Here is a 22,746-nt window from a genome sequence, read left to right as displayed (position 1 = left end):
TTAATCCATGGGAGGACGCTTCCTTGTCTTTGACAGAGAGAATCTGTTTTTAGCAATAGTTGTCAGTACACTAATGCTTGATTGTCATTTTACACAGTCCGCCACACGCATTTATTGTCTCAATCGGATGCTGCTTGTTTGGCTTTTCCTCGTGCTTTAAATCAGCTTTGCTTATGGCGTGGCGGACAAAGCCCTTTAGCTGTTTCTGGCACGCAGACACTTTAGCTGCTTACACACTGATAATGCCAATTTGGTGCCAAGATCTATTAAATAAGACCGGCGTCTGGAGCTGAATAGTTGGACCTGGGAAAAGATGCGCGTGCGTGCGCGTGCGCGCGCGTGCGTGCATGCGCGGAAAACAGAGAGCCCAGACAGCCTTGACATGCTATGTCTGTTGTTCTTTTTAACTCCTGGTACATTCCCTTGTCCTTGCTCCCGTTCCGTGTAGCAAAAAGCTCTTAAAATCAGCTGTGCACATTGGATGGATGTAGTTAAAGGGTGGTGTTGAATGCTGAGGGTTCTAGTTGTAGGCAGGCATTATTGGAGTGGATTACTAAGGAAGAGGATTAGTTTGTTTGGATGTGGAGAGAGGGAGGGAGTGGAGAGGGGGACTCACATTCAGAGTGCCCTCAAAGGCTGCATCTCAACAATCGCCCTGCGGCTCAAGGGCTCGGCATCACACCTTCAGCCGGGCTAAATCATGTCACAGTGTTACATCATTATTGTGCCACGCCGTGTTGAGTCATATCATTTTACAACTGCATTAGAGGGGCACTAGAGAAGTCCGCAGCTGCTTTGTCAACCCCGTGAGTGTATTGTTCTCCTTGTTGCTGCCTCTGGTGATTCATACCGCGGCTTTTAGAGAAGGTCCATTGATCTCGCTACAACTCGTATCCTGATAAAGGCAAAACTGCTGAGTAGGAAGATTTGCTTTCTCCCCCCTCTTATCAGATCCACTTCTATTTTATGCATAGTATCAGGATTTTGATTCCAAGAATATATTATTCAGTGAGTAGATATTAAAAAAAAAATTGTAAGAAGCTGGGTTTGCAGCTCTTGGCTGGCAGAGTGTTTTTTTTTCTTTCAGCAATCTTGCAACGAATGCCGAGAGGTTTGTCATGTTGTGATAAAGGCACGGGTCACGGTTTACTGCTCAACAACTGTGGAGCTCAGCGTCTCTGGACATGTTTGGCATCGTGCCACATCTGGCAAAAATGCAAGCATACACGCAGGCACTTGGGTATTTACATATGCACACAGACACACACAGATTCACACACACTAAGACACAGAAATACAGTTCCCTTTATTAAATAATGTCTTTGTGGTGCGTGCCAGCTCTGTGTTTGCAGCATGCCAGCTCTACCTGACCTGACCTGCCAGGAACGACAGAGGTGGAGTGTGGATTTGACACACCTGTCAGATTTGGCAGGCCTGAGCTGGCTGCGACTGAGAGGTAGAGACAACTGCCATCACAAAGGCCTAAGGGAGGGAAGAAACCTGCGCAGTGAGAAAGAGTCAGATTGTAAAGGAGGGAGACGAAGAAGCAGAAGATGAATCACTGGGAGTCAAATGGCAAGGAAAGCCAGGAGATGAGACTTAGAGCTTAGAGAAGGGATTCAACGGGGGCTTGTGAAGTGGAGGACAGACATGAGACTACCTGTTTATCTGTACCCTTCACTAAGACACTCGCTGTTTTCACAACAGGCTCCTGTTTGGTGACACAGCTGCTACTGAAGGTCATTGACACCGATAAATCCTCTTCAATGGGGCTCTGCGCTTGAGTTAAAAACAGACCTTTGTGTCTTAGAATGCAGAGACGTAGATTTCAGGGGGGACGCAGGGGACATGTCGCCCTCAATAATTAAAACATGCAGTTTTGATGTTGGCACAGATATTTTCAGCCGCTTCTTTGTCAGCTCTGCTAAATTTGTGCGTATTTTAGGCCAAAGTGTATGTCTGTTTTTAGGAGTTGACCAATATTGTTTTTTCAGGGCCTTAACTGATACCAATTATAAGTAGTTAATGAGACCAAGAACCAATATTTAGAACCGATATGCATTCACAATAAAATTGAAAATCTTTCCGCCAAATATGCCTCCATCATGCACCTTTGGGTTGGATTATTTAAAAAAATACAAATTCAGTTTGCTGTCTTTCCTTTTCCTGTCTTTTTCTTGTTTTTGTTACCCTGAGTTTACTTTTTTGGGGAAAGACATAAACATGTACATTGATGCTCCAGCAGCATAAAAAGGGCTCTAACTGCGTTTAGAGACACTTTCTAGCGCGGGGGGTGGACTAAACCATTTTGCACCTTGAAGGGGTGAGAGGAGCCTCAGAGAACTTCCACTATTTTTTTTAAATTCAGTCTTTCAACTTATTTATTCAGCCAATTTTAATTTAGTTATGGCACTAATTACTTAGAAATAATGAACTGCAAACAAAACCAAACTCTACATGCCAGGCTTTTAGAGCCCTCCCCTCCCATTGGGGCCCTGAGTGATCAGTCCCACTTTTCCCCCCACTACGACCCCTCTATGGAATTGTAATATCCTTTGATTCACCAAAACTTGGCTAAAAGGAGTGACCATGCAGGATTACCGGAACCATCCAGAAACATGGACAATTATAAATCAGCAGACAACAATGTACGAAGAAAAAAAAGTGCAGAAGTTACAGGAGCTGATGGGATCAAATTTCACTAGAAATAGAGTAGAACCTTGTATAATTCCATGTGATAAATAAATTATCGATTGTTTGATTTGTTTCCCCTGAAACAAAACCACCAGAGGTCTTTTATTTTGATATCCACCATAAATTGATGTGTAAAAATTCACCAGAATTAAGTAAATTAAGTGTTTGACCCTCCAAAGGTCCCCTATGAAACCCCTGCTCTTGTGGGAATGTATGTATGTATGAATGGATCTGACAGGGGGAGTTGTTACCTGAGTCTGCCAGTGGGCTGCAGTAGCACTGTGTCCATCTGTTGCTGTAGCTGGAGGCCACGGCTGATTGGCTAATGATGTTCTACAGGAGACACATTAGCCAGATCACACAGATGACTGAGTCGGCTTCATCTGAGCTACGCAAGCACAGCTAATGATGGCACAAATGAAAAACCCGGAGTTTTCGCAGAGCAGTGCACCGCAGTGTTGCAAGTGGATGCGTTGACTTGTGAGCTTCTGAAGTCGCTTTGGCACTTAGAAATAGTTCAGAGACTGTAATATGCAGTAAAATACAACCTTCAGACCTGGTTATTGCAGCGCTGCACATCCCGCCATTGCTATTAGTGTAACAGAAAGCTCTCATTACGAGTTCTGTTGGAGAATACGCCTCTTTAATTCCATCATGAATCATTTGATGCATCTTCTGGCTGTCCATCACTATGGTTACGCCAGCAACCCCCGCAGCCAATGACAGGTTTAGCAGGGCGGCTCGGATTCGTTAGGCCGGCGAGATCATAAGTGAAAAGGCAGAGTGGTTCCTGGTAGGTTAACAGATGGGAATCTCAAATCCTCCAGAGCTTACCACCTTGATGGAGATTCGGACCATCCCTCCAGCACAATTAAATGATTATGATCTCCTCCCTCTGCCTCTGTCTCTGTCCCTTCCCATCGTCTCTCTCTCACTTCACATTTTTTCCTCTCCTCTCATCCTCTTCAAGCTGAGGAGTGTTCCTGCTGTTTGTCATAATGACACAATCTCAGCCTCTCGTCCTCCATCTCTGCTTCCCTTGTTCCAGCCCCCTCTAACTCTCTCTGTCTCTCTGTCTGTCTCATTTCCCCTGATGCGTTCGTGGACAGAGAAAGAATGCCTCTCTCTCTCTCTTTGTAAAACATTCTTCCCAACTCTCTCATTACCCCGCTCCCTCTCGTCCAACCCATCCCACCATCTCACTGTGGCTCCTGGTCTCTCCCTCTCCTCCCCTGCTCATTTACTCCGGGTTACAATGTTGAGATTAGGTTGTCGCTGCCATTTTACTTCTCAGTGCTACTTCATTGTCTTGGACTCTCTCTCTCTGTGTCTCAGGCTGCTTCCTCTGTGTTACTTTGGACACAGCGCTGCTTTTTGTATACTGACCTCTGACCTTGAGGAGTCACCTTGGATAATGGGCAAACAGCAAGCAATACTGTAGACCTGTACTTTAGTGCTTATTATTAGCCTTTCTGTCTCCCTGTGTGTCCCTTGTCACTATCAATTGCTCCTTGTCTTTGTCTATCTGTCTGTCTGTCTGTCTCTTTGTCTGTCTCTACAACCTTGAAATAACCCCAAACCTCGCAGCTGTAACTCTTCTTGTATCCAACATGATCCCTTCTTTCTTCCCTTAACCCCTATATGTCCTGTCCTGTCTTACTTCACCTTTTTATTTTGCATGTCCTTCCCCCTCCATGTTCTCTCATTTATTTTCTGCTCTACTTTTACCCCCTTTTAACCTCTTTCATTTCCCTTTTCCCGCCTCTCTTCCTCATCTTTGCCGAACCCCCCACCCGTTCTCTTTCCAGATGAGATTGAGATGCTGGAGCGCCTCTGGCTGTCAGGTATCTGCCATAATGACAAAATTGAGGTGATGAGCAGCAAACTGGATATCGACAACATGGCCGGGGTCTTCTACATGCTGCTGGTGGCTATGGGACTCAGTCTGCTGGTGTTTGCCTGGGAGCACTTGGTCTATTGGAAGCTGCGCCACTGCATGGCCACCAGTTCTGGCAAATTGGACTTTCTCCTGGCAATCAGCAGGGTAAGTGTTTTTATCTGCAGTGTTTTTCTGCACCAGTACACCAAATGTCTTACTCTTTTGCAGACCTTCTGAGAAGTGTTTTAGGGTCTCAGTGTTTTATATCCACATTTCCAGGGCTGATGTTTTAATGTTAGGCCTATTAAAACTATTTTTATGCCTCTGCACTGGAGATAGCAGAGGCTGGAGGCATTATGTTTTGAAATTGTCCTTTTCTCAGTCCATCGGTCAATCCATCCGTCCATCCCATTCTCGTGAAGGCAACATCACAAGAACACCTGGAGGGTTTCTTCACATTTGGCCCTATTGTCCACTTGGCCAATTTTTGGATTTTGGTTGTCATTGGTCAAAGATCATGTTCACCGTGACCTTGTCTGTCTCATCCTCATGAATACAATATCTCAAGAATGCCTTGAGCTTTTTTTGTTATTTGGCACAAACATCCACTGAGTAAGGATGAATTAATCAGAGTTTGGTGGTGAAAGGTCAAATGTCGAGGTTACTTTGCATCTGTCTCATTCTTGCGAATGCAATATCTAAAGAATGCCTCAAGGGGATTTCTTCAAATTTGGCACAGGTGTGCACTTGGACTTAATTATGAACACATTACTTTTTGGTGGTCAAAGGTCGAAGTTAATGTGATCTTGTCTGTCTCACTCTTGTGAATGCAATATCTCACAAACAGCTGGAGGAAATTCCTTCAAATTAAGCACAAATGTTCACTTTAAGTTTGGGATGTACTGATTAAAATTGGGTGATCAAAGGTGAAGGGTCGAACTCTTGCCTTGCATTTTTATGAGTGTGGTATCTTAGGAACACCCAGAGTGAATTTCTTTAAATTTAGCACAAACATCCACTTGGACTCAAGCATGAACTGTTTAGAATTTGGTGGTCATACTTCATGTCTTTACAAAGCATCTTCAGCCATAACTCAAGAATTTATACAATAATTATAATAACATTTCTCATAAATGTCTAATTGTGTAAAATGTGATTAAAAAAAATATGCTACGTTGAATCCAAAAGATCAAAGGTCAGCTTCACTGTGTCTGCATAATATTCTACAAAAATACTTTCCTGGCCATTACTCAGTGTCATATCTCAAGAACAGATGGGGAATCATTTGGTCAGGTACTGAATTAGTAATACTAATTTTAGGTGCCTACCTTGTAACTGTGTGAAAACACGGATGCTTCTCAAACATCTTCAGCAGAAATGGATGTAATCTGTGACTGCAACTTGACAAGTTCGTGAAGGCATAAAACAAGGAGGCCATAATTGTAATGCTACAACAAGGTGTTCCTACAATCTAATGCATCAAAACTATTGTACACTCTAACAGGACAACGTGATTGGAATCAACATGCTGTGCACGTTACCATGTGCACACACATGTGTAAGAACATGTGTGTTCCCGCCTGTGTGTGCCCTTATCTGTTACTGGGTGTGAGTGTTAGAAAGTGTGAGGTCCAGGGGTCAATTCAATTCCACTCAGTCAATTCGGGAGATTAATTGAAATTCAATTCCGCTCACACCCTGGATATCCTGTTTCTCTGACAGTGACCTTGACAGAAGCAGCCTGTACCATATGCATGCGATTATTGTAGCTTCACTGATAATAATTTGTCCTTTTTCACCACTGCCGTTGTAATTTATGCATTTATGTATGCAATTCCATTAACCAAACAATGCACTACTGTACTATAAATAGGAATGGATGTTTATCTGAAAAATAGCAATCTTGCATTTCTTATAAAAACTGGAAACTTATTTGGATTGCTGTTTTATGATTTCCATCCTAATCCACTCCCCTCACTCTCTATCCTTCTGTTGCTCGTGTACATACAGTAAGACAGTGCCTTTTGTACATGGGTGGTATCTTATCTGCATCTATGTTGCAGTTTTTACATGATCACAAAAGCAATGTTTGACTCTTTGTCCTTGATTTCTGCTTTCTCTCTTTTTTAGGGCATGTATAGCTGCTGTAGCTTCGAGGATGAAACAGCACCAGGTGGATCTAAGTCTTTGCCGGCTCACCACCACACCGCAATGGTTACAGTCCCGTCCCAGCCACATGTTGTCTCAACGTCTATGACCAACCCAGTCATGGCCATGGCGCAACAGCAGCAACCACCGCAACAGCAGCAACCGCAGCCCGTCTACAAAACACCTCTACCGGGCTCTCCTCCCACCGTGGTGCATTCTGGGACAGCACTGGGTCCCTCCAACACCCCCATCGCTGGTGCACCCCTCCCTTGCTCCACCTTTCTGCCCCGGCCAGACCGCAGGCTGGCTGTGGTGGATCGCTGGAGGCTGCCCAAATCTGCTACAGCCACCAACCCGTTGGCTGTCAGGGGGGCCATCACTGACATGGGACCCTTTGCTCAGAAAGTCCCACCAAACTGGGCTTCAACTGCTGGAGGGGGTGGGGGACTTGATGGCTATAAGAGATACTATGGTCCCATTGACCCTGAGGGACTGGGGCCCTGCATGGAGCAGCAGGCAGGGTCCCAGACCCCCAAGACTATGCCCAGGGGCCATCCCCAGCCCCCTCCAGCTAGTGTGGCCTTCTATTCAGAGAAGGGCATGGACCACGGGGTGGGGAAGAGGGTGGTGGGAGGTGGCAGCGGAGGTCAGGGGAAAGGGGCCAGTAAACCTCTTGGCACTCCCAGACTGCCTCCTAAGAGTCAGGCCCCTCTGCCTCCTACACCCCCACTGCCACACCCCTCTCCCCCTCTCCCCTCATCCTTCTGGAGGAAGCGGAGGCCCAAGAAGCCCAAAGAGCCTGGAGGGCCGCTGTATGAGAACATTCTGCCACTGGGGCGGAGGGGAGGAGCACGAGACGGAGTGAGGGAGGGAGGAGGGAGGAGGGCACGCCCCCTCTCTCCCCCGCTCTCACTTCCTGTGCCAGTACCCCTCAGCCCCTCTTACACCCCTCCTTCGCCCTCTGCATCTTTGCACTATACGTCCTCCTCCTCTTCGTCAACCACCTCGTCCACATCCACATCCTCATCGGCTTCATCTTCTCGCTCCACCTCTCCCACCTACTCTTACAGCTCCTCTAGGAGCACGCGAGACAGGACTGGAGGAATAGACGGAGAGGATGACGACGATGACGAGGAGCTGACAGAAGAGTCGAGCCTCCTCCTCGGCAGGGGGAGGGAGAGGGAGCGCTCAATCATCCGGCCTCGTTCCCTCAGCCACGGGCGCCTGCCACCACCCATACCCCCCAGGAAACCACGCACATCCTGGGGTGACAGAGAGAGGGAGCGAGAGAGGGAGAGAGGCGGGAGCCAACTGTCTCAGCTCCAAGAGTGGTGGGCAAGCTGGAGCGAGCGAGAGAGGAGCGGAGCGGGTGGGGATGCTGAGAGGCAAAAAAGGGAAAAGAAGAGGAGAAAAGAGAAGGAGAAAGAGAAGAAGAAGAAGAAAAAGAACAAAAAGAGGAAAAAGAGGGAGGAGAGGGAGAGAGAGCGAGAGAGAGAAAGGAAGCGGCGAAAGGTGAAAAAGAAGAAGAAAAAGGAGCTGAAGACAAAGAAAAGGAAGAAATCGATAGGGGGAAGACGCTCCGAGCCAGAGGAGGGAGATGTAGAGCCAGAGAGGGAAGGGGAGGGAGAAGGAGAGAGGGAAGGAATACAAGACTACTCTTCCTTCTCTACCCAGTATCGGAGCTCGTTTGCGGAAAAGGGGCGAGATTCATGGGAAGGAGAGAGGGAGAGAGGTCGGAGAGAAGGAGGAGATGAAGGTAATGACAGGGATCAGGAGGACAGCGGCAGGAGCAGGGAGAGGCGTCCCAAATCCTCACGCTCTCATTCCAGACATCGTATCCCCAGTAAGCGCTACCCTAACCTCAACAAACTCCCAGCATCAGTCAAATTTTGGGTGAATGGGAGAGGTGATGATTCCAATACTCCTCCAACATCCCTCCACCCGCTTATACCATCCTCCAAGAGGAGAAGAAGTGGAGGGATTGACAGGGATGATAGTGGGAGGGTCGGAGAGCGGCGTCCTTTGTTGATGCACTATGAAAAAGAGAAAGGACAGACCAGAGAAGGGCTCTCCTTCCCTGAGTGGGACTCTGAGGATGATGAGGATGATGAGGAGGAGGAAGAGGAGGAGAGAGTGAGGGAGCGGGTGGAGGAGAGGGGACGGAGAGTAGGTAGGGGGGCGGTGTCTGAGTCAGAGAGGGACAGGGCCAGGGCGGAGGATAGTTATTCAGATGAGGGCTCGTCAGGGGAGTTTGGGCGTTTTGAAAGATACTGGGAAGGAGGTGCAGGGGGGAGCAGCAGTGGGATAGGAGGCATAGGAGGAGGAGGCTGGTTCTTTGGCACGTACCCCTCCAGAGAGAAAGGAGGCAGCATCAACAGTCGGGATGATTCCTTGTTAGGAACTCGAGCAGAGGGATGGATCGGTGCTGATTTTTGGGGTTCAGGGCCAGGAGTAGGGTGGGGCTCAGGGGGAGGGAGCGGAGGGCTCGGCTCACAGTGGCCGCCACCTCCCGCCGCCTTCCCTCCGCCAAGGAGATACTGGTCTATGGACAAGATCCCTGTGAAGGGAGAGAAAAAGTGGAAGAGTGGAGGAGGGAAGAGCAAAGGGCGATCTAGGGACAGAGGGGAAGAAACAGGACGGGCCACCATGTGCTCTTGTAGCCTTTACCCCCAACCCCACCCGTACCCGCACCCCCACAGCCGCTCGCACACCTCCCACTCCAAGAGAGGAGCCACGGCGCTCTCCCACAGCCAGGAGGAGCTTCTCCCCCACTGCCACAGCTTCAGCGGGGGTTCTCGCCCCAAACCTCTGCCCCCGAAACCAGATTCCAGTCAGGCCAAATCAGGCAGCCAATCTAACCTCAGCCTCAGCACACAGCCCACAGACCATCCACCTCAGCCCTCGCCGTCGCCGCCCCAGCAGCCGTCCATGTCTCCCACCTCCCTCCCGATGCCCATCCCGCCTCCGCCCTCCTCATCCTCCGTCTCGCCACCAGCAGGGGTCGGGATGGTGGGCCAGGGCCAGGCTCAGGCTTCGGCCAGTGCCAAACTCCAGTATCAGAGACTGCGCTCGGTGCCACAGCCACGGAGGTTCTACTCCCCCCACCTGCCGCTCAAAGCCAAGAGCCTGTGCTCACGCCGAGGGTCGGCCCACTTCTCCAGCCTGGAGAGCGAGGTATGACAGGGGGAGAGGAGAGAGGGAGACGTGGGAGCGAGCACCACTGCTGTTGAGAACCGTGGCGCCATGGCAGCCAGAGCCAGGGACGACACCAGAGACATGGCCGCCTTGGTGACCATCGGGAATCAACTAGCGACTATCACCGCGGGAACTAACTTGGACAGTAGTTCTACTGCAAACACTGCTCTGTGTGAGAGCAACGCTACCGCCACCCGCTCCATTGTACGCGTTCTTGTGAGGGCGACAGTGAGACGCCACACCAGGGTGAGCTACATCCGTTTGGATGGTTCCCATGACGACGAGAGTGAAGGCGAGGCTGCATCACCGGGGACCGCAGCTCCTGAACTCCTCCTCCGCTCAGAATTGAGCTTTGTGATGTCATCTTCGGTTCTCCTCCCCTCCCCGAGTCACAACTATGGATAAGAGTAGTCTCCAACTTGTGAGTAATGATGTCATATTTGTACACACAAACACACACACACACACATGCACGAGTGCACACACACACACGCACGCACGTACACACACAGATTTATGCTCAAAACGTCTCCCTCCCTCTGGCTTTGAAAACACACCTCGGTGGGATGTGGAGAGACCCACCCTCTCCCAAATGATGCCAGTTTTTGGTCGACAGACTCTGGCTCCCTGTCCTCATTGGCTGTTGGCTTTTGAACTGGATTGGTGGACTCCTTCTTGGTGTCGGAGAGACTGCCCCCTCTTCTTCCCTTTTGTAAATCAGTTGATATGAAAAGCAATGCAGTCAGCTCTCTCACGCACTCTGCCTGCCTGATCACCTTTCACTGGGCAGCGAGGACAGTGCTATTTATTTGCCCTTTGACCTCCTTTGACACCATCAGGCCCATCTAGCTCTACCCCAGGACCATCTACGTGATGTCATGTTTTACTAGAAACCCTTTTAACCAATCAGATCGAACAGGAACCATTTCTCCTCCTCCCTGTTGGAGCTTGTCATGTCACCGCTGATCCAACCAGAGCTCGAACACAGTTGAGCGTCAAAAGTATTTGAACAAACAAACTGAACTTTCAAAAGAGAAATAACAATAAGAAACAAAAAAGACATGTAGCAGCTTTTCTTTTACGTCCGTCTTTTCTTTTCTTTCTTACTCAGACTTTTCTCCCCATGGCCCTCTTTTTTATTCTATCAATATATTTCTCTCACTGTGTTAGTGTTTTAATAAAGAGGAGGCTGGATGTGGCTAGTGTTGGAAGTGGGAATGATTCAATAGCAGCGCCAAATTTCCACTCCGCAGCTTTTAAAGCGAGATTGGTTTTCCGAGTAATTTGTTTTCATAGATATAGCCTCATCTTTTCTTTCCACATGTAATTCACCCACCATGTAAGTGGATCAAGGGGATGATTGGTGCAATATCTGTAATTGGCACTAGATGGCTGCATAATATTCAAATAAGCTTTGGAGACGTCTGTGCAGGAGGCTTGGTGGTAAGTTTAATAATTGTAGCTACATGATACAGAGCTGTGCAGCTATGAACTTTATTATTTTTATTAATGTGGCCAGTCAGGATTTATTCGGAAGAAGTAGGGGGGAAAAGTGCAGCACATTGTAAAAGCTCTCTTAGGATATTATTGTATCTCACTTCTATGTAGGCAGAGTTTGTAGATGATGGATTATATGAAGCACAATTCTCCATTGTATTTTTCAAACATGCGTGCCATAGTTGTAATTGCACAATCTACAGGTAATATATGTTAACTCATATCGCTATTATGGACAATAAAATTCACTGTTACCAAGATTCAAATAACAAACACTTGTGCTGAGGAACTTGTAGGTACTTGGACTTTTTCCTTTCGGCAAATAAGACTGAACAATAAACTGTGGAAGTTCCAATTCGAGGTGCATATTTAAAAACTGAGACTTCACTGAATGCAGTCAGTAATAACTCCTATAATCAAGATTATCAGACGACTGTTTGACTTTGAGCAATATCCCCACCCTCAATGTGACGCCGATGCAATGGCACATCTGTTTGCATCCGAGGCATTGTAATTGTTTTTCCTCCAGATCATTTGTTTCAGCCCGAGTCAGATGCTCCACATCTCTACTGATTTCCTTATAGGTGGGATCGGTTTAATCTAATTTGGTCTCCGATGTGATTGTAATAAATGAGTTAAAGTCCGCCGCACCTGGCTCTGGCTGACCAATATGAATACGAAATGCTACGTGTTCGGGGGGAGAGTCGTGAACGGTAGCATTGTACCTTGTGTGAGCTGTGCCAAAAGCCATCGACTGTGTAAACTGTGCCAACGTTGCAATGCATACACTCTTCATTTTCATAAGGTCAACGTGTCCACCTCATTTCTCACACTAAGACCAGCCACAGCCCAGCTCTTCTTCTATTGTAGTTGAATGTAGCTTTGACATGATGTAGCAAAAGAACACCTACTTTTAGACTTTGTAGCTTTTTGGATGCTGTTGATAATTGGCTCGAAGGAGGGGGGAGGGGGGGTGGGAGGGAGTTGACCTGCTATGTGAGGGACTGTGCGTTGTGTTTGTGCATGTCGTCACAGATCGAAGGGTTAGTTGACCTTCTCAATTCCCCTTTTAACTCCTTTGCCTTTCAATGAGGGGGCAGACTGTACCTTTTATCTGCACATGGATTGCTTTTTTTCTAGGTCTGCGTGGGGCAACTTTTTTAAAATCTGTCTTTGTTTTTTTGTTTTTCGAGAAATGCTTTTGGCGTTTCCCCTCATCCCTTTGGAAAGCCCCAGAATCATTGCATGTTTAGCTGAATGAAATCTCAAAGATTTGTGGTGGGGGGAGGGTTGTGTAGTTCAATTGTAGCAAATGCTTAGGACCCAGGGCAGCCACCTTTGCGTGAGGTAGTAAGCTCGCTCTACTCTGCACCCCAACAGTGGAAACTACGGCACCAGTTCGACTGCTTCCTGTGTAGTAGAACACAGTCATTTTCAACCAATCAACAGGGCTTAAACCTGGTATGTCATTGAGCATTATTGATTTCTATCGAGGCGCTAATACTTAAGTCTGTGACTGCATGAACAGAAGTGACTCTTAAAAACCCTCTGGCTTATTTTTGTTTGATTTAATTTATTTTACGCTGAGAAAAAAGAATATATTAAAATATACTATGTTTTTGAGAATGTACCATGTTATACTGTGATTTAACTGAGATATTTTATTGTATTCATTTGAATTCTATCATTTATCTATAAAGAAATATATATGTACAAATAAATATATACATATATATACATACAGGTATATATATATTAGTTAAGTTTGGTATATTTGGAGGAAGTGTTAGATGAAATAGTTTTAAATGTTTTAGCTTTGTAGCGATTCTAGACACTGAAATCATTTTTGAATTTCGATTCCTCCTATATGACTGTGAAGACATTAGTGCCTGTGACAAAAAAGACAAGTAAAAGTCTAAACTCTCTATTCATCTGTATCTACTATAGCTATCAGTCTGTCACTCCTCTCGTACTACCTAACATTACTTTTTCCACACTCGCTGCTTTTACACATCAGTATGTTTCTCTCACACAGTCTGCTGTCTCGTTTGCTCTCTCCTCTGCGGTTCTTTCTCCTGGTTTTCATTAACAAGCTATGAACATTCTCCACCTCTCCTCTTTTAGAGTTTCATCACATGGTGGTCACATCTCTTTGTTAATTAACCCATCCATTGACCTCCTGCTTTTTTTCCTTTGATCACTTTCGTTTTAAATCAGCTCATTCCTCTGTCTGTCTCTCACTTAGCAAAAAACAGAGACCAGTAGATACTGTGTTCTTGCTCCTTTTGACTGATTGTTGATGATGATGATCAATTAATTGATTGATGAAATAATTAATGAACAATGTTACTATTACTGATGTGACTGAAGTGTGTATCTGACGACCATGCCACTGTAGCAAGTCTGGGCTGTACCACACCACCAGCGAGCAAATGAGGCCACAGTTGCTATGGTGTTGCCATGGCATTTTCATGGCGTTGCCATGGTGTCCTCTGCACCGCCACCACCTGGTGCCTGCTGGGTAATATAGCATAATGTCCTTCACTTTCCCCAAAGCACTGGTATAAGATCTGCTATGCTCCCCTCTGCTCAGTCCTGACCGTAATGGGACAGTTCGGATTTTTTGAAGTGAGGTTGTATGTTGTGCTTATTCTTAGTCAGTGTTTTATATACAGTAGATGGCGGGTGGCGGGCCCCCAATTTGGAGAAGCAGACTGGAGTCTGACATGGAGGCTAAGCAATGTACTACTGTGGATGGGGGCCAGCAACAAAACTTACTTTAGCCACCTAAAAAAAAAGTCCCAGTCCCCCAAAAAATCTGTATCAGACTAAGTGTATGCTATACTGAGGGCTGTACCTGAATCATAATTATGCCAGTCGAGTCAGATTTGGCTGTTCAATACGAATAAGATTTAAAGTTTGAGCAGGCTCAGTGGGACATTAAGTGTGACAGCAGCATTCATGGACACTAGATATCACACTGAAGCCGGTGACTGTCGTATTAAATTCACAACTTCTCAGCAGAAGAGAGAAGACAATATTTTCTCTCTACCTTTGTGTCGTTGCCTGTGTCCACAGCAGCCCGCACCAAAGAGTAGCGTCAACGTCAAGAGTCCTTACTCGTTTTGCTCCTTAGCATTATTTGGGGAGCAAAACGTCCAACAAAATTCTAAGGGGAAGCTCTATTGTTTTCACTATTTTACCTTTCCATCAGACACCCTGTTTCGACGGGGACACCTTTAATGGCCTGAGTTTCCCATCTATGGTCTCGTCAAAGCCACAGAGAAAAACAGTAATTGTAGCTTGCTGAAAACATGAGCTGCTGGTCTACTGCTGCCTCAATCAGATAGTGTGACTTTGGTTAATCCGAACTAAACTTTTAAACGTCAAAGTCGAACAATAACACAAACAAACTGATTGAAGCAGCCGTAGACCAGCAACTCGTGTTCAGTGACGTTCAATCTCTGTTTTTCTCAGTGGAGTCTAGCTTTGAAGAGAGCAATTTAACATCTTAATTTTCCTAGTGGAAATGACTTACAATAAGGTATACTATATATTAAGCATACATTTAAACTTTTATTGATTTTTTTCGAATTGGACTTTTTTAGGTACCTAAAATATGTTTGGTTGCTGACCTCCATCCAGTGGTCTGCCGCTGCCTCAAACAGTTGTTTTGTTTGTGTTATTGTGTGGCTTTGGTATTTTAAAAGATTAGTTTGGATTCACCAAAGTCAAACAATAACACAAACTAACTGATGGAAGCAGCAGCAGACCAGCAGCTCCTGTGTTCAACGAAGTAAAATTATAATTTTTCTTAATGAAGTCTGTTGGCATTGATGAGAGCATAGCTGAGTAACTCAACCCATTAAAGGCTTCCCTGTGGAAAAGCAGTGAAAATACTTTCAATATAGTTCACGCTTAATGATGTTGACTTTTTTTGGGTGGAACTTTTTTTAGGTGGCTTAAATACATTTTGTTGCTGTCCCCCATCCACAGCAGTACATCACTTAGCTTCCATGTCAGACTCCAGCCTGCTTCTCCAAACTGGGGGCGAGCTGAGTGACATCTGCTGTCTATAAAATACTGTCTATAAGTAAAAACTTATACAACCGAACTTAAAAAAAGACCTATCCCTCAGTCAATGTGAGGTGACATTTTTCAAAAAGTGCTCAGGGGCAGCACGGTGGTGAAGTGTCTGATGCTGATCTAGACTGGACTGGTTTTGGCTTCAAGTGTTGATGATAACGTTTCGATTTCATGTTGATCACCCTAATCTTTAAATCATCAGTTTGTGCTGCCCTGCATGTAATCAGCCTCAAACCAGTGAGAACAGAAGTGTGTTTCTGCATCTTTACTTGTGTGTGTCTATTATTGCACGTGTTTTTTTTATGTTGAGAGGGGTACACGCCATTTACTGTATGTGTACTGCATGTTATCATTTGTGGACACCCACTGCAGCATGATTCTGTAGTACTCTTCTCCTGTTTTCCCCTCTTCCGCTATTTCTGATAAAACACACACATACACACACTTTGCTGTGCATGCATATTTAACACACAATGCGTACATCACTCAGCCAATGATCCTCATCTTCCTCTAGCCTGCACTAAGCTGCAGTCTAAAGCATCGCCTCAAGTAGTCCGATCATCCCACACAGTCGCACATGTGGCTTCACAAACACTCTCACACAATGCACACCACGCAGCGACTCTAATTCTTGAGTCTTTTGTGCAAAATGTGGTTCAGACATTTGGTTAGGAACTGCAGTGCTCTGCCTGTTTGAGCTCTATCCATCATGTTTCCTGTACAGTCCTCCTTTGCTTTGCACTGTCCTGCCTGTTCTGATCCATCACTTCCTGTTTAGCGTAGTCGGGTTCAATTTGTTTTATTCTCCTGACTTGCTCGTCTTTTGATTTACCTCGTTGTCCTAATCTGCTTTGATTTATCAGATTTACTGTCTGGTCAAAGTGTATGTACCAAACAGTCCAGTCCAGCCTAGTGCAGCGTGCTCCAGGGCAGTCTCGTGCCTGACTTTGTAAAGAGATCTTAGTGCAGCCTCAAGCTCATCCCCTCTCTCTATTGGCCCGTTACCTGGGAAGCAGTACGTGTGGTGCTCCAGAATTCAAACAGGGTCTTCATCGGCTGAATCGGCCATGAATTATATCAAGGAAACACAGGAGTGCCACACGTTGTACTCACCAGGTCTAGGGTCTGCATGTTGCACCGTGAAGCCGTTGTCCTACATCAGTGACAGGGCACATATACCCACAGAAACCAGTGTGTGTGTGTTTTCAGCATTGTACAAAGGCCCAGTTCTGCTCTAGTAACCTCGCCAACACTATAGGCCTACTTACGGGTTGCTAAGGCGGGTTGCTAGTAGGGTGATGTTGCTCCTAGCCCAGACTGGTCTGGTCTATGCCCTAATTTAAATGTGTTAGTTTATTTGACATTGTCTGTCTGGGGTGGGGCTGGAGGGTCAGTGCTGCACTTACTTCCTGAGAATTGCTTCATAAAATATGATTCTCTTTAATTAATGCCAGTGGTGCTGTGTTTCCTTCAATTCTTTTGTCACGAATGCGATTATAAATAAGGGGCTTTGAGATTGTGTTTGTGCCGTGCGGGGCATGCGTGTGTGTGTGTTTATGTGTGTTTTCTCTTGTGACAGTATTTTCCATACAAGCTATTACCCAGTCAGAACTCCTTCAAAGCAAATTTATGGAGAGCTCAAAGAGTAGTTTCTTTGGCATTCTGACAGGCAGTCCTCTGCCAGAGTGTGTGTGTGCATGCAGTGTTTGTGTGTGCGTGCTTGCATGCATATATTTCTCAGAGGTTTCTCGGTTCTTGTCAGACTTTTGCTTTGATCTGGCCGGAGCTGACCTAACATAATCCACTCCTTTCACTTCCTCAAAGAGAGCAACACTCTGCCTCAACTCTCAACCTCAGCCAACATCAGCGGCTGAGTGCGAGCCACCTGACCAGCTCTGTTTCCACTACAACAAACATGTGTTTCTGCTGATCAGAACAGAATTTTAAACAGACCTGACCCTGATGCAGCTGAGAATTCATCCATAGCTCTGTCTTGAATGGTATTTGCATCAATAACTTTAAGTTGTTGTTTTTTTTAAATTCTGTTGTTGTTTTTTTTAACAGAATTCATTATATCAGGAATAGATAGAGTCAAATCAGGTGGCAAACACAGAAACTGAATTTGAAACAGTTTTAACTTTCATCTGGCTCTCAAAGCTAAATTTATTCACAAATATCTTCCTTAAAAACACGGCTCAACCGAGCGTGACAAAACATCCAAACAGTACCTGACACATGATATTCTGCAAGAGTGTTGATGGGGATATTAAATATGTTTTGTTCTGCTCCCCGTGCGCCTGCGATCTGCTAATTAGCCATGCTTTGTCAGTGTGATGGGCTAATGGCTAATTGCATTGTGAGGCCTCTGTGTGTACATGCAGTAATGACTTAACGCTCTAATAAGATTGAGTTACAGGCAGTTGGATCATGGTGTCCCCAAACACTGATCTGAGGTCAGTGTTATGCTTTTCTCTCCAATGGCTATGATGGGAGAGTGGAGGGGATAAACTGATCCTTGATCTCCCATGTGGGATTTCTATCACTCGCATTGTGTTGTGTCATTTATCTTAGAGCTGGAGTACAGTGAGATGCCAGCGGTGATGTATTTGCTTTTGAGCGTTTTTTATGCATATAAAATACTGGAATAGGATTTTTATTTGATTAAATATGCATTATATTTAGTGAATGCTGCTCAGCTATGCTTTTATCTCAAAGTTGTAAAATATGCATGGCATGGATTGGTCAGTTGATAAATATGTGCACCCAATGCAGCTATCTATCTCTGTTGGACTCCCCAACCTGCTCCATCCTTCCCCCTCCATCTCCCTCCTCCTCCCTCCTGCTGCAGCACCTCCCATTCACTTCACACACACACAGCACACTGTAAAATCTAAAAAGTTGATTTTACTCAAAAAAAAAAGATTGCCTTGGAAAATGTAAGTAAATCTAAAAATTAGTCTTAATTTTTGTTTCCACTAAATCCAATTATGACGTTTGATTAAAATGTAGTCATACGTACTTAAGTTTTTGAAGTTGTTGCAACTTTGGTGATGCTTACAGCACCCACCACTGCCATCTTTTTTAAAAAGTCGGCCGGCCACATTAAGGCAGTACCAGCATTGTTTTTTTGTTCATGTATAAACCTTTAAAACAGATGCTTCCACCATATATTTCATCTCTTTTAACTCTGAAGTCACATAAGTATGTATTCTGCTGGTTGCAAGCAAGTTAGCCATATTTGTATATTCTTAATTATGTAAAAAAAAACCAAAATTTGCAGATCTCCTAACTTCTTCGGCTAAAATCCTCTTTGTGTTGATCAAGTTAAGTCAGACAAACTTAATTTACTGATGTGCTAAAACTTAAAAAGTCATCATTTTTAAGCTGCTACAACTTCACAAAATAAGTAAATACCGCAAAATTTTAAATAGATGTAACAATTAGAATTAAAGTAAACATCAATTAAAATAATTAGTTCTATTAATGCTATTTTTCAAGGCACTCGGTTTCCAATATTACTTAAAGTACTTTGTCAGATTTTACAGTGTACAGTGACACACACACACTCATGGACGGTGTGTGTGGGAATGGAAGGAGTGTGCTGCGTCCCTGCTGAGGTGCAGCAGATTGATCCTGTACTGATCTGCCACCGGGTCCCCGGGGATTTGTAACGCATGTCTGTGGCGCAGGGCTTAACACTTTCCTTCACTTCCCGTCTTTGTCTCTCTCTCTCTCATTCTGTCTCTCTCTCTAGTGACACTGGCGTCGTCTCTTGCTATGCAGCGTAGCGGCCCTCACGCTCCTGCACCTCTCACCCTCCATCTCTCTCCGTATTCTGCCAATAACAGGTTCCCTTCGTCTCTCCGTTTTGATTTTCTTTCAATTCTATTTCCCCTGACTGACTCTGTCATTTCATTTATTCTCTGCTCTTCTCTATCTCTGGTTATCCCTCCCTTAAAGTCACTCTGTCCTCTCTGTGGATTTCCCTTTCTACTGCATTTTATTGATAATTTCTCTGTTGTTTCTTTTCGCTGACACTTCTCTTTCCTACATATGATATATGTATGTTTTTATAAATATATATCTACTGAATAACCTATTCCATATTATCTGCACACGCTGCACTCACACACGTACAGTACATGTGGAAGGAGAGCGCTGTTTCCCTTTCATCATGCATGCAGCGCCGCAGGGTTCTACAACCCATCGGCTTGATCTCTGAAGTTGAAAAAAAAAAAACACCCAAGCACCCTTTCATCTCGTGTTTTTTTTTTCCCAGCTACACAGACAATCTCTCGCTTCCACCATTTTCACACGAGCCACACTGGACCACGACGAGGGACAAATGAGCTAACTGACCCACAGCTAATGACACACTGTTCGTCTGCGTGCTTATGTGTGCATGTAGGTGATTGTGTGCACAAATGTGTGTATTCGGTTACTGTTATACTGTTGCATGTGTGTGTGTGTGTGTGTGTGTGTGTGTGTGTGTGTGTGTTTTACAATCATTCCAGGCAGTAGTAGCAATCTGTGGGTGTTTGATGAGTTGTAACAGTAATGAAAACAGAGTATGTTTACATAATAATGCAAATACAGTTTTTAATGCAAATTCATCCCCTTAATTTGGTTCACCAGGATCGCTTTGGATTAAATGTTTTAACTATTAAACACACTCAGGCAGCTGTCCTGTTGTTGTACTGCACTATGCTGAAACTGGTCTATCTAGCCCTGCAAAAAAGGATTATTAAGGATTATTGTCGTTATCGATTAATTGGATTTGGATTTTGTCAATTGTTTCTTCTATAAATGTTGAAAAAAAAATAGTGAAAAAATGGCCATCACAATTTTAAAGAGACCAAGGTTGGCAACAGCCCAAATCTTATTACTATACTATATATTTTATGTAATACAATCGCAACCATAGGTCTGATAATGATTAAGCCTCTTCTGGGCAACAGCCAACATTTTCAAGGTCCTAGTGGAGCGAACTGAAATCTGGATAACGCATAAGAATTTCGGGGCTGATATTTACTTACCACGCGCCAGTCATTGTTAACTGTCTGATTAGAAACTTCAGATGCAGGAATTGAGTTGTAGCTGTTGACATAGCTAATTTCTATAAACAGATGAATTCAGATAAATTAAAAAAGGGTATAGCTGTTGGGTTCCTAGATCGCGTTTCTTTTGCTCTCCATATAAACTGTATACCTGCATGCAATCAAAGCCCGCTCAATTGTGATTGCTCAATACTACTCAGACTATGAATGAACTACAAATGGAAACCAGAATGCTTCAGATAACAAAATCTTGTCCTGTTGCTTACAGATTCTGCATAAATATGCAGCTATCTGTTTATGGAGATTTTATGGAAAGAAAAACAGTAAAGCACACAAACACATTCTTACTCTGAACACATCATGTACTGATGTGATGTGCTCAGTCAGTGGCCCTACACATGAAAATATGACACAACTGGTACCCCCCTTGCGTCAGTTTTGGACAATGGCACGATGAGTCAATTTACACCCATCACATGCTTTGAGTCTTTACGGGAATGTTTATTTTCACGGGGGATGAACAGTTCCTGCTTGTTAAAGGCATACAGTGTCTTTTCAAAAGAACGGTGGTAAAACACTTTTTTCTGTTTAATTCCTTAGAGTTTAAACAACAATAACACACGGTTAGGTTAAGGATAAAACAGCACGGTTTGACCTAAAATAAGTATGTTTGTCAGTAGCATAATATAATGTCACTAGCACAATATGCTACATATACTACGTTTTATTAACATAACCCGATTGACCTCTGGTTTCACACGAGACACAAACAGCAGGCTCCTGAGTGAAAGTCCAGTGTTTGTTTAACCTATACACCACCACTCCTGCCTACCCTATTCAAACTTTCTCGCTCTTTATACAACGGTATTTACTTGGAGCATCAAAAAATTCCACTCCCCGCTTCTTCTCATACCGCTGCTGAGAGTGCCTCGGAGCATTGGTATCTGATATAAAGGGCCACTGACAAAATGTCCGTAGTTGACGAGTTGGGAGTGAGACCACGTTGGTAAAGCGAACAAATACATTACAATACAAGTTGCTGGAAATAGAGAGTGTTTGGCATTTTTGGTTCAAATATAAAATAAATGATCGATTATCTATTCATGATGTATTTTCCGGATTAACTGAATCATTAAGGTACAGATCAGTTCAGCTTTAACGTAGGTAAACCTTGTGTCTTCTTTATTTAATGCCATTTTGGTATTTTAATGCTTAAGGATTTGTTTGTCTTTATTATTTGATTGTCAGATTGTAAAATGGAACAAATTAATAGCGTTGTGTGCTAAAAGTCCTGAAGATAGAGCAGTAACAACAACAGGAACACGAGTTTGCTGTGTGCTGAGGCCAGTGTGTTCGAAGCGACATTACCACCACATCTAGGACACAATAATTATTCACACTACATCCTTGTTTGCCTCTGTGTGTGTGTGTGTGTGTGTGTGTGTGTGTGTGTGTGCGTGTGTGCACGTAACGCCACCTACCCAAAGGGAATTCATCCTAGAAAACTGGGATGAAGATTAAGATATCCTCAGACTTTACCTTGTTCTCCCCTCGCCTCATTATCCAATCGCCCCTCTTACCCTGAATCTGCTGCCCTCCTGCTTTCATCCTTCCCCCTGAGCACATTTTGTTCACAACCTTCTCTTCCTCCCTGCAGCAGTAAGAAAGGTTTTGCAGCCTACAGCTGAGACTTTGAGGTCTTGTTAGTATTTTGCACATACTGTGAATAGTAATACGTTTCAGCTCCATGTCTGTTTTGCTCATGTTGGTAGATGATCTATTGGCTTGGCCGCGCTCCCTAATTCATTATACTCAAGGTCTAGACCTCGGTAGAGAGGCGGTCTGCCAAACACAATTTTATTTCTCTTGGTAGAAAATAAAAAATACACAAATAAAACCAAATTCTATTAGTTAAATAGATAGAAAAATATTCAAAATCATGAAATATTGATGTTGTCTTTTTAAAGCAGCTGTAATCAATATTTTATATTAATAATGGATCATGTGAACTTTAACGTTTTAGTGTCTTTCAGCTTGTTTGGATTTTACAGCCTTCAGTTTATGAGATTTGATTCGCTCTCACTGATCCAAAAGTGTTGTTTTTGGTTGCAACTAGCAGCTGTTTTCTGAAACAAAATTTTAAAAAAAAGAAAATTTAAAAAAAGAGTCAATGTACACAACCTGCTTAGT

General features: G+C 44.4%; 1 protein-coding gene across 2 annotated transcripts in view; it reads left to right on the top strand.

Moving 5' to 3' along the window:
* grin2db (glutamate receptor, ionotropic, N-methyl D-aspartate 2D, b) overlaps positions 1-16,947 on the top strand; it is a 72,683-nt gene extending 55,736 nt beyond the window's left edge. For both annotated transcript variants that reach the window (XM_088084430.1, XM_088084429.1), the window contains exons 15-16: positions 4,503-4,738; positions 6,704-16,947. In XM_088084430.1, coding sequence (XP_087940556.1) covers positions 4,503-4,738; positions 6,704-9,901 — 3,434 coding nt within the window. In that variant the 3' untranslated portion in view covers positions 9,902-16,947. The remainder of the gene's footprint in view (positions 1-4,502; positions 4,739-6,703) is intronic.
* Positions 16,948-22,746: the final 5,799 nt, after the last annotated feature.

This window comes from Plectropomus leopardus, chromosome 11 (assembly GCF_026936395.1).
Source record: "Plectropomus leopardus strain MGB_pleo_1.0 chromosome 11, ASM2693639v1, whole genome shotgun sequence".
In the NCBI taxonomy this organism is placed as follows: domain Eukaryota; kingdom Metazoa; phylum Chordata; class Actinopteri; order Perciformes; family Serranidae; genus Plectropomus; species Plectropomus leopardus.
Note: the sequence above shows the minus strand (reverse complement) of the source record. Positions and strands in the feature narration are given on the sequence as shown.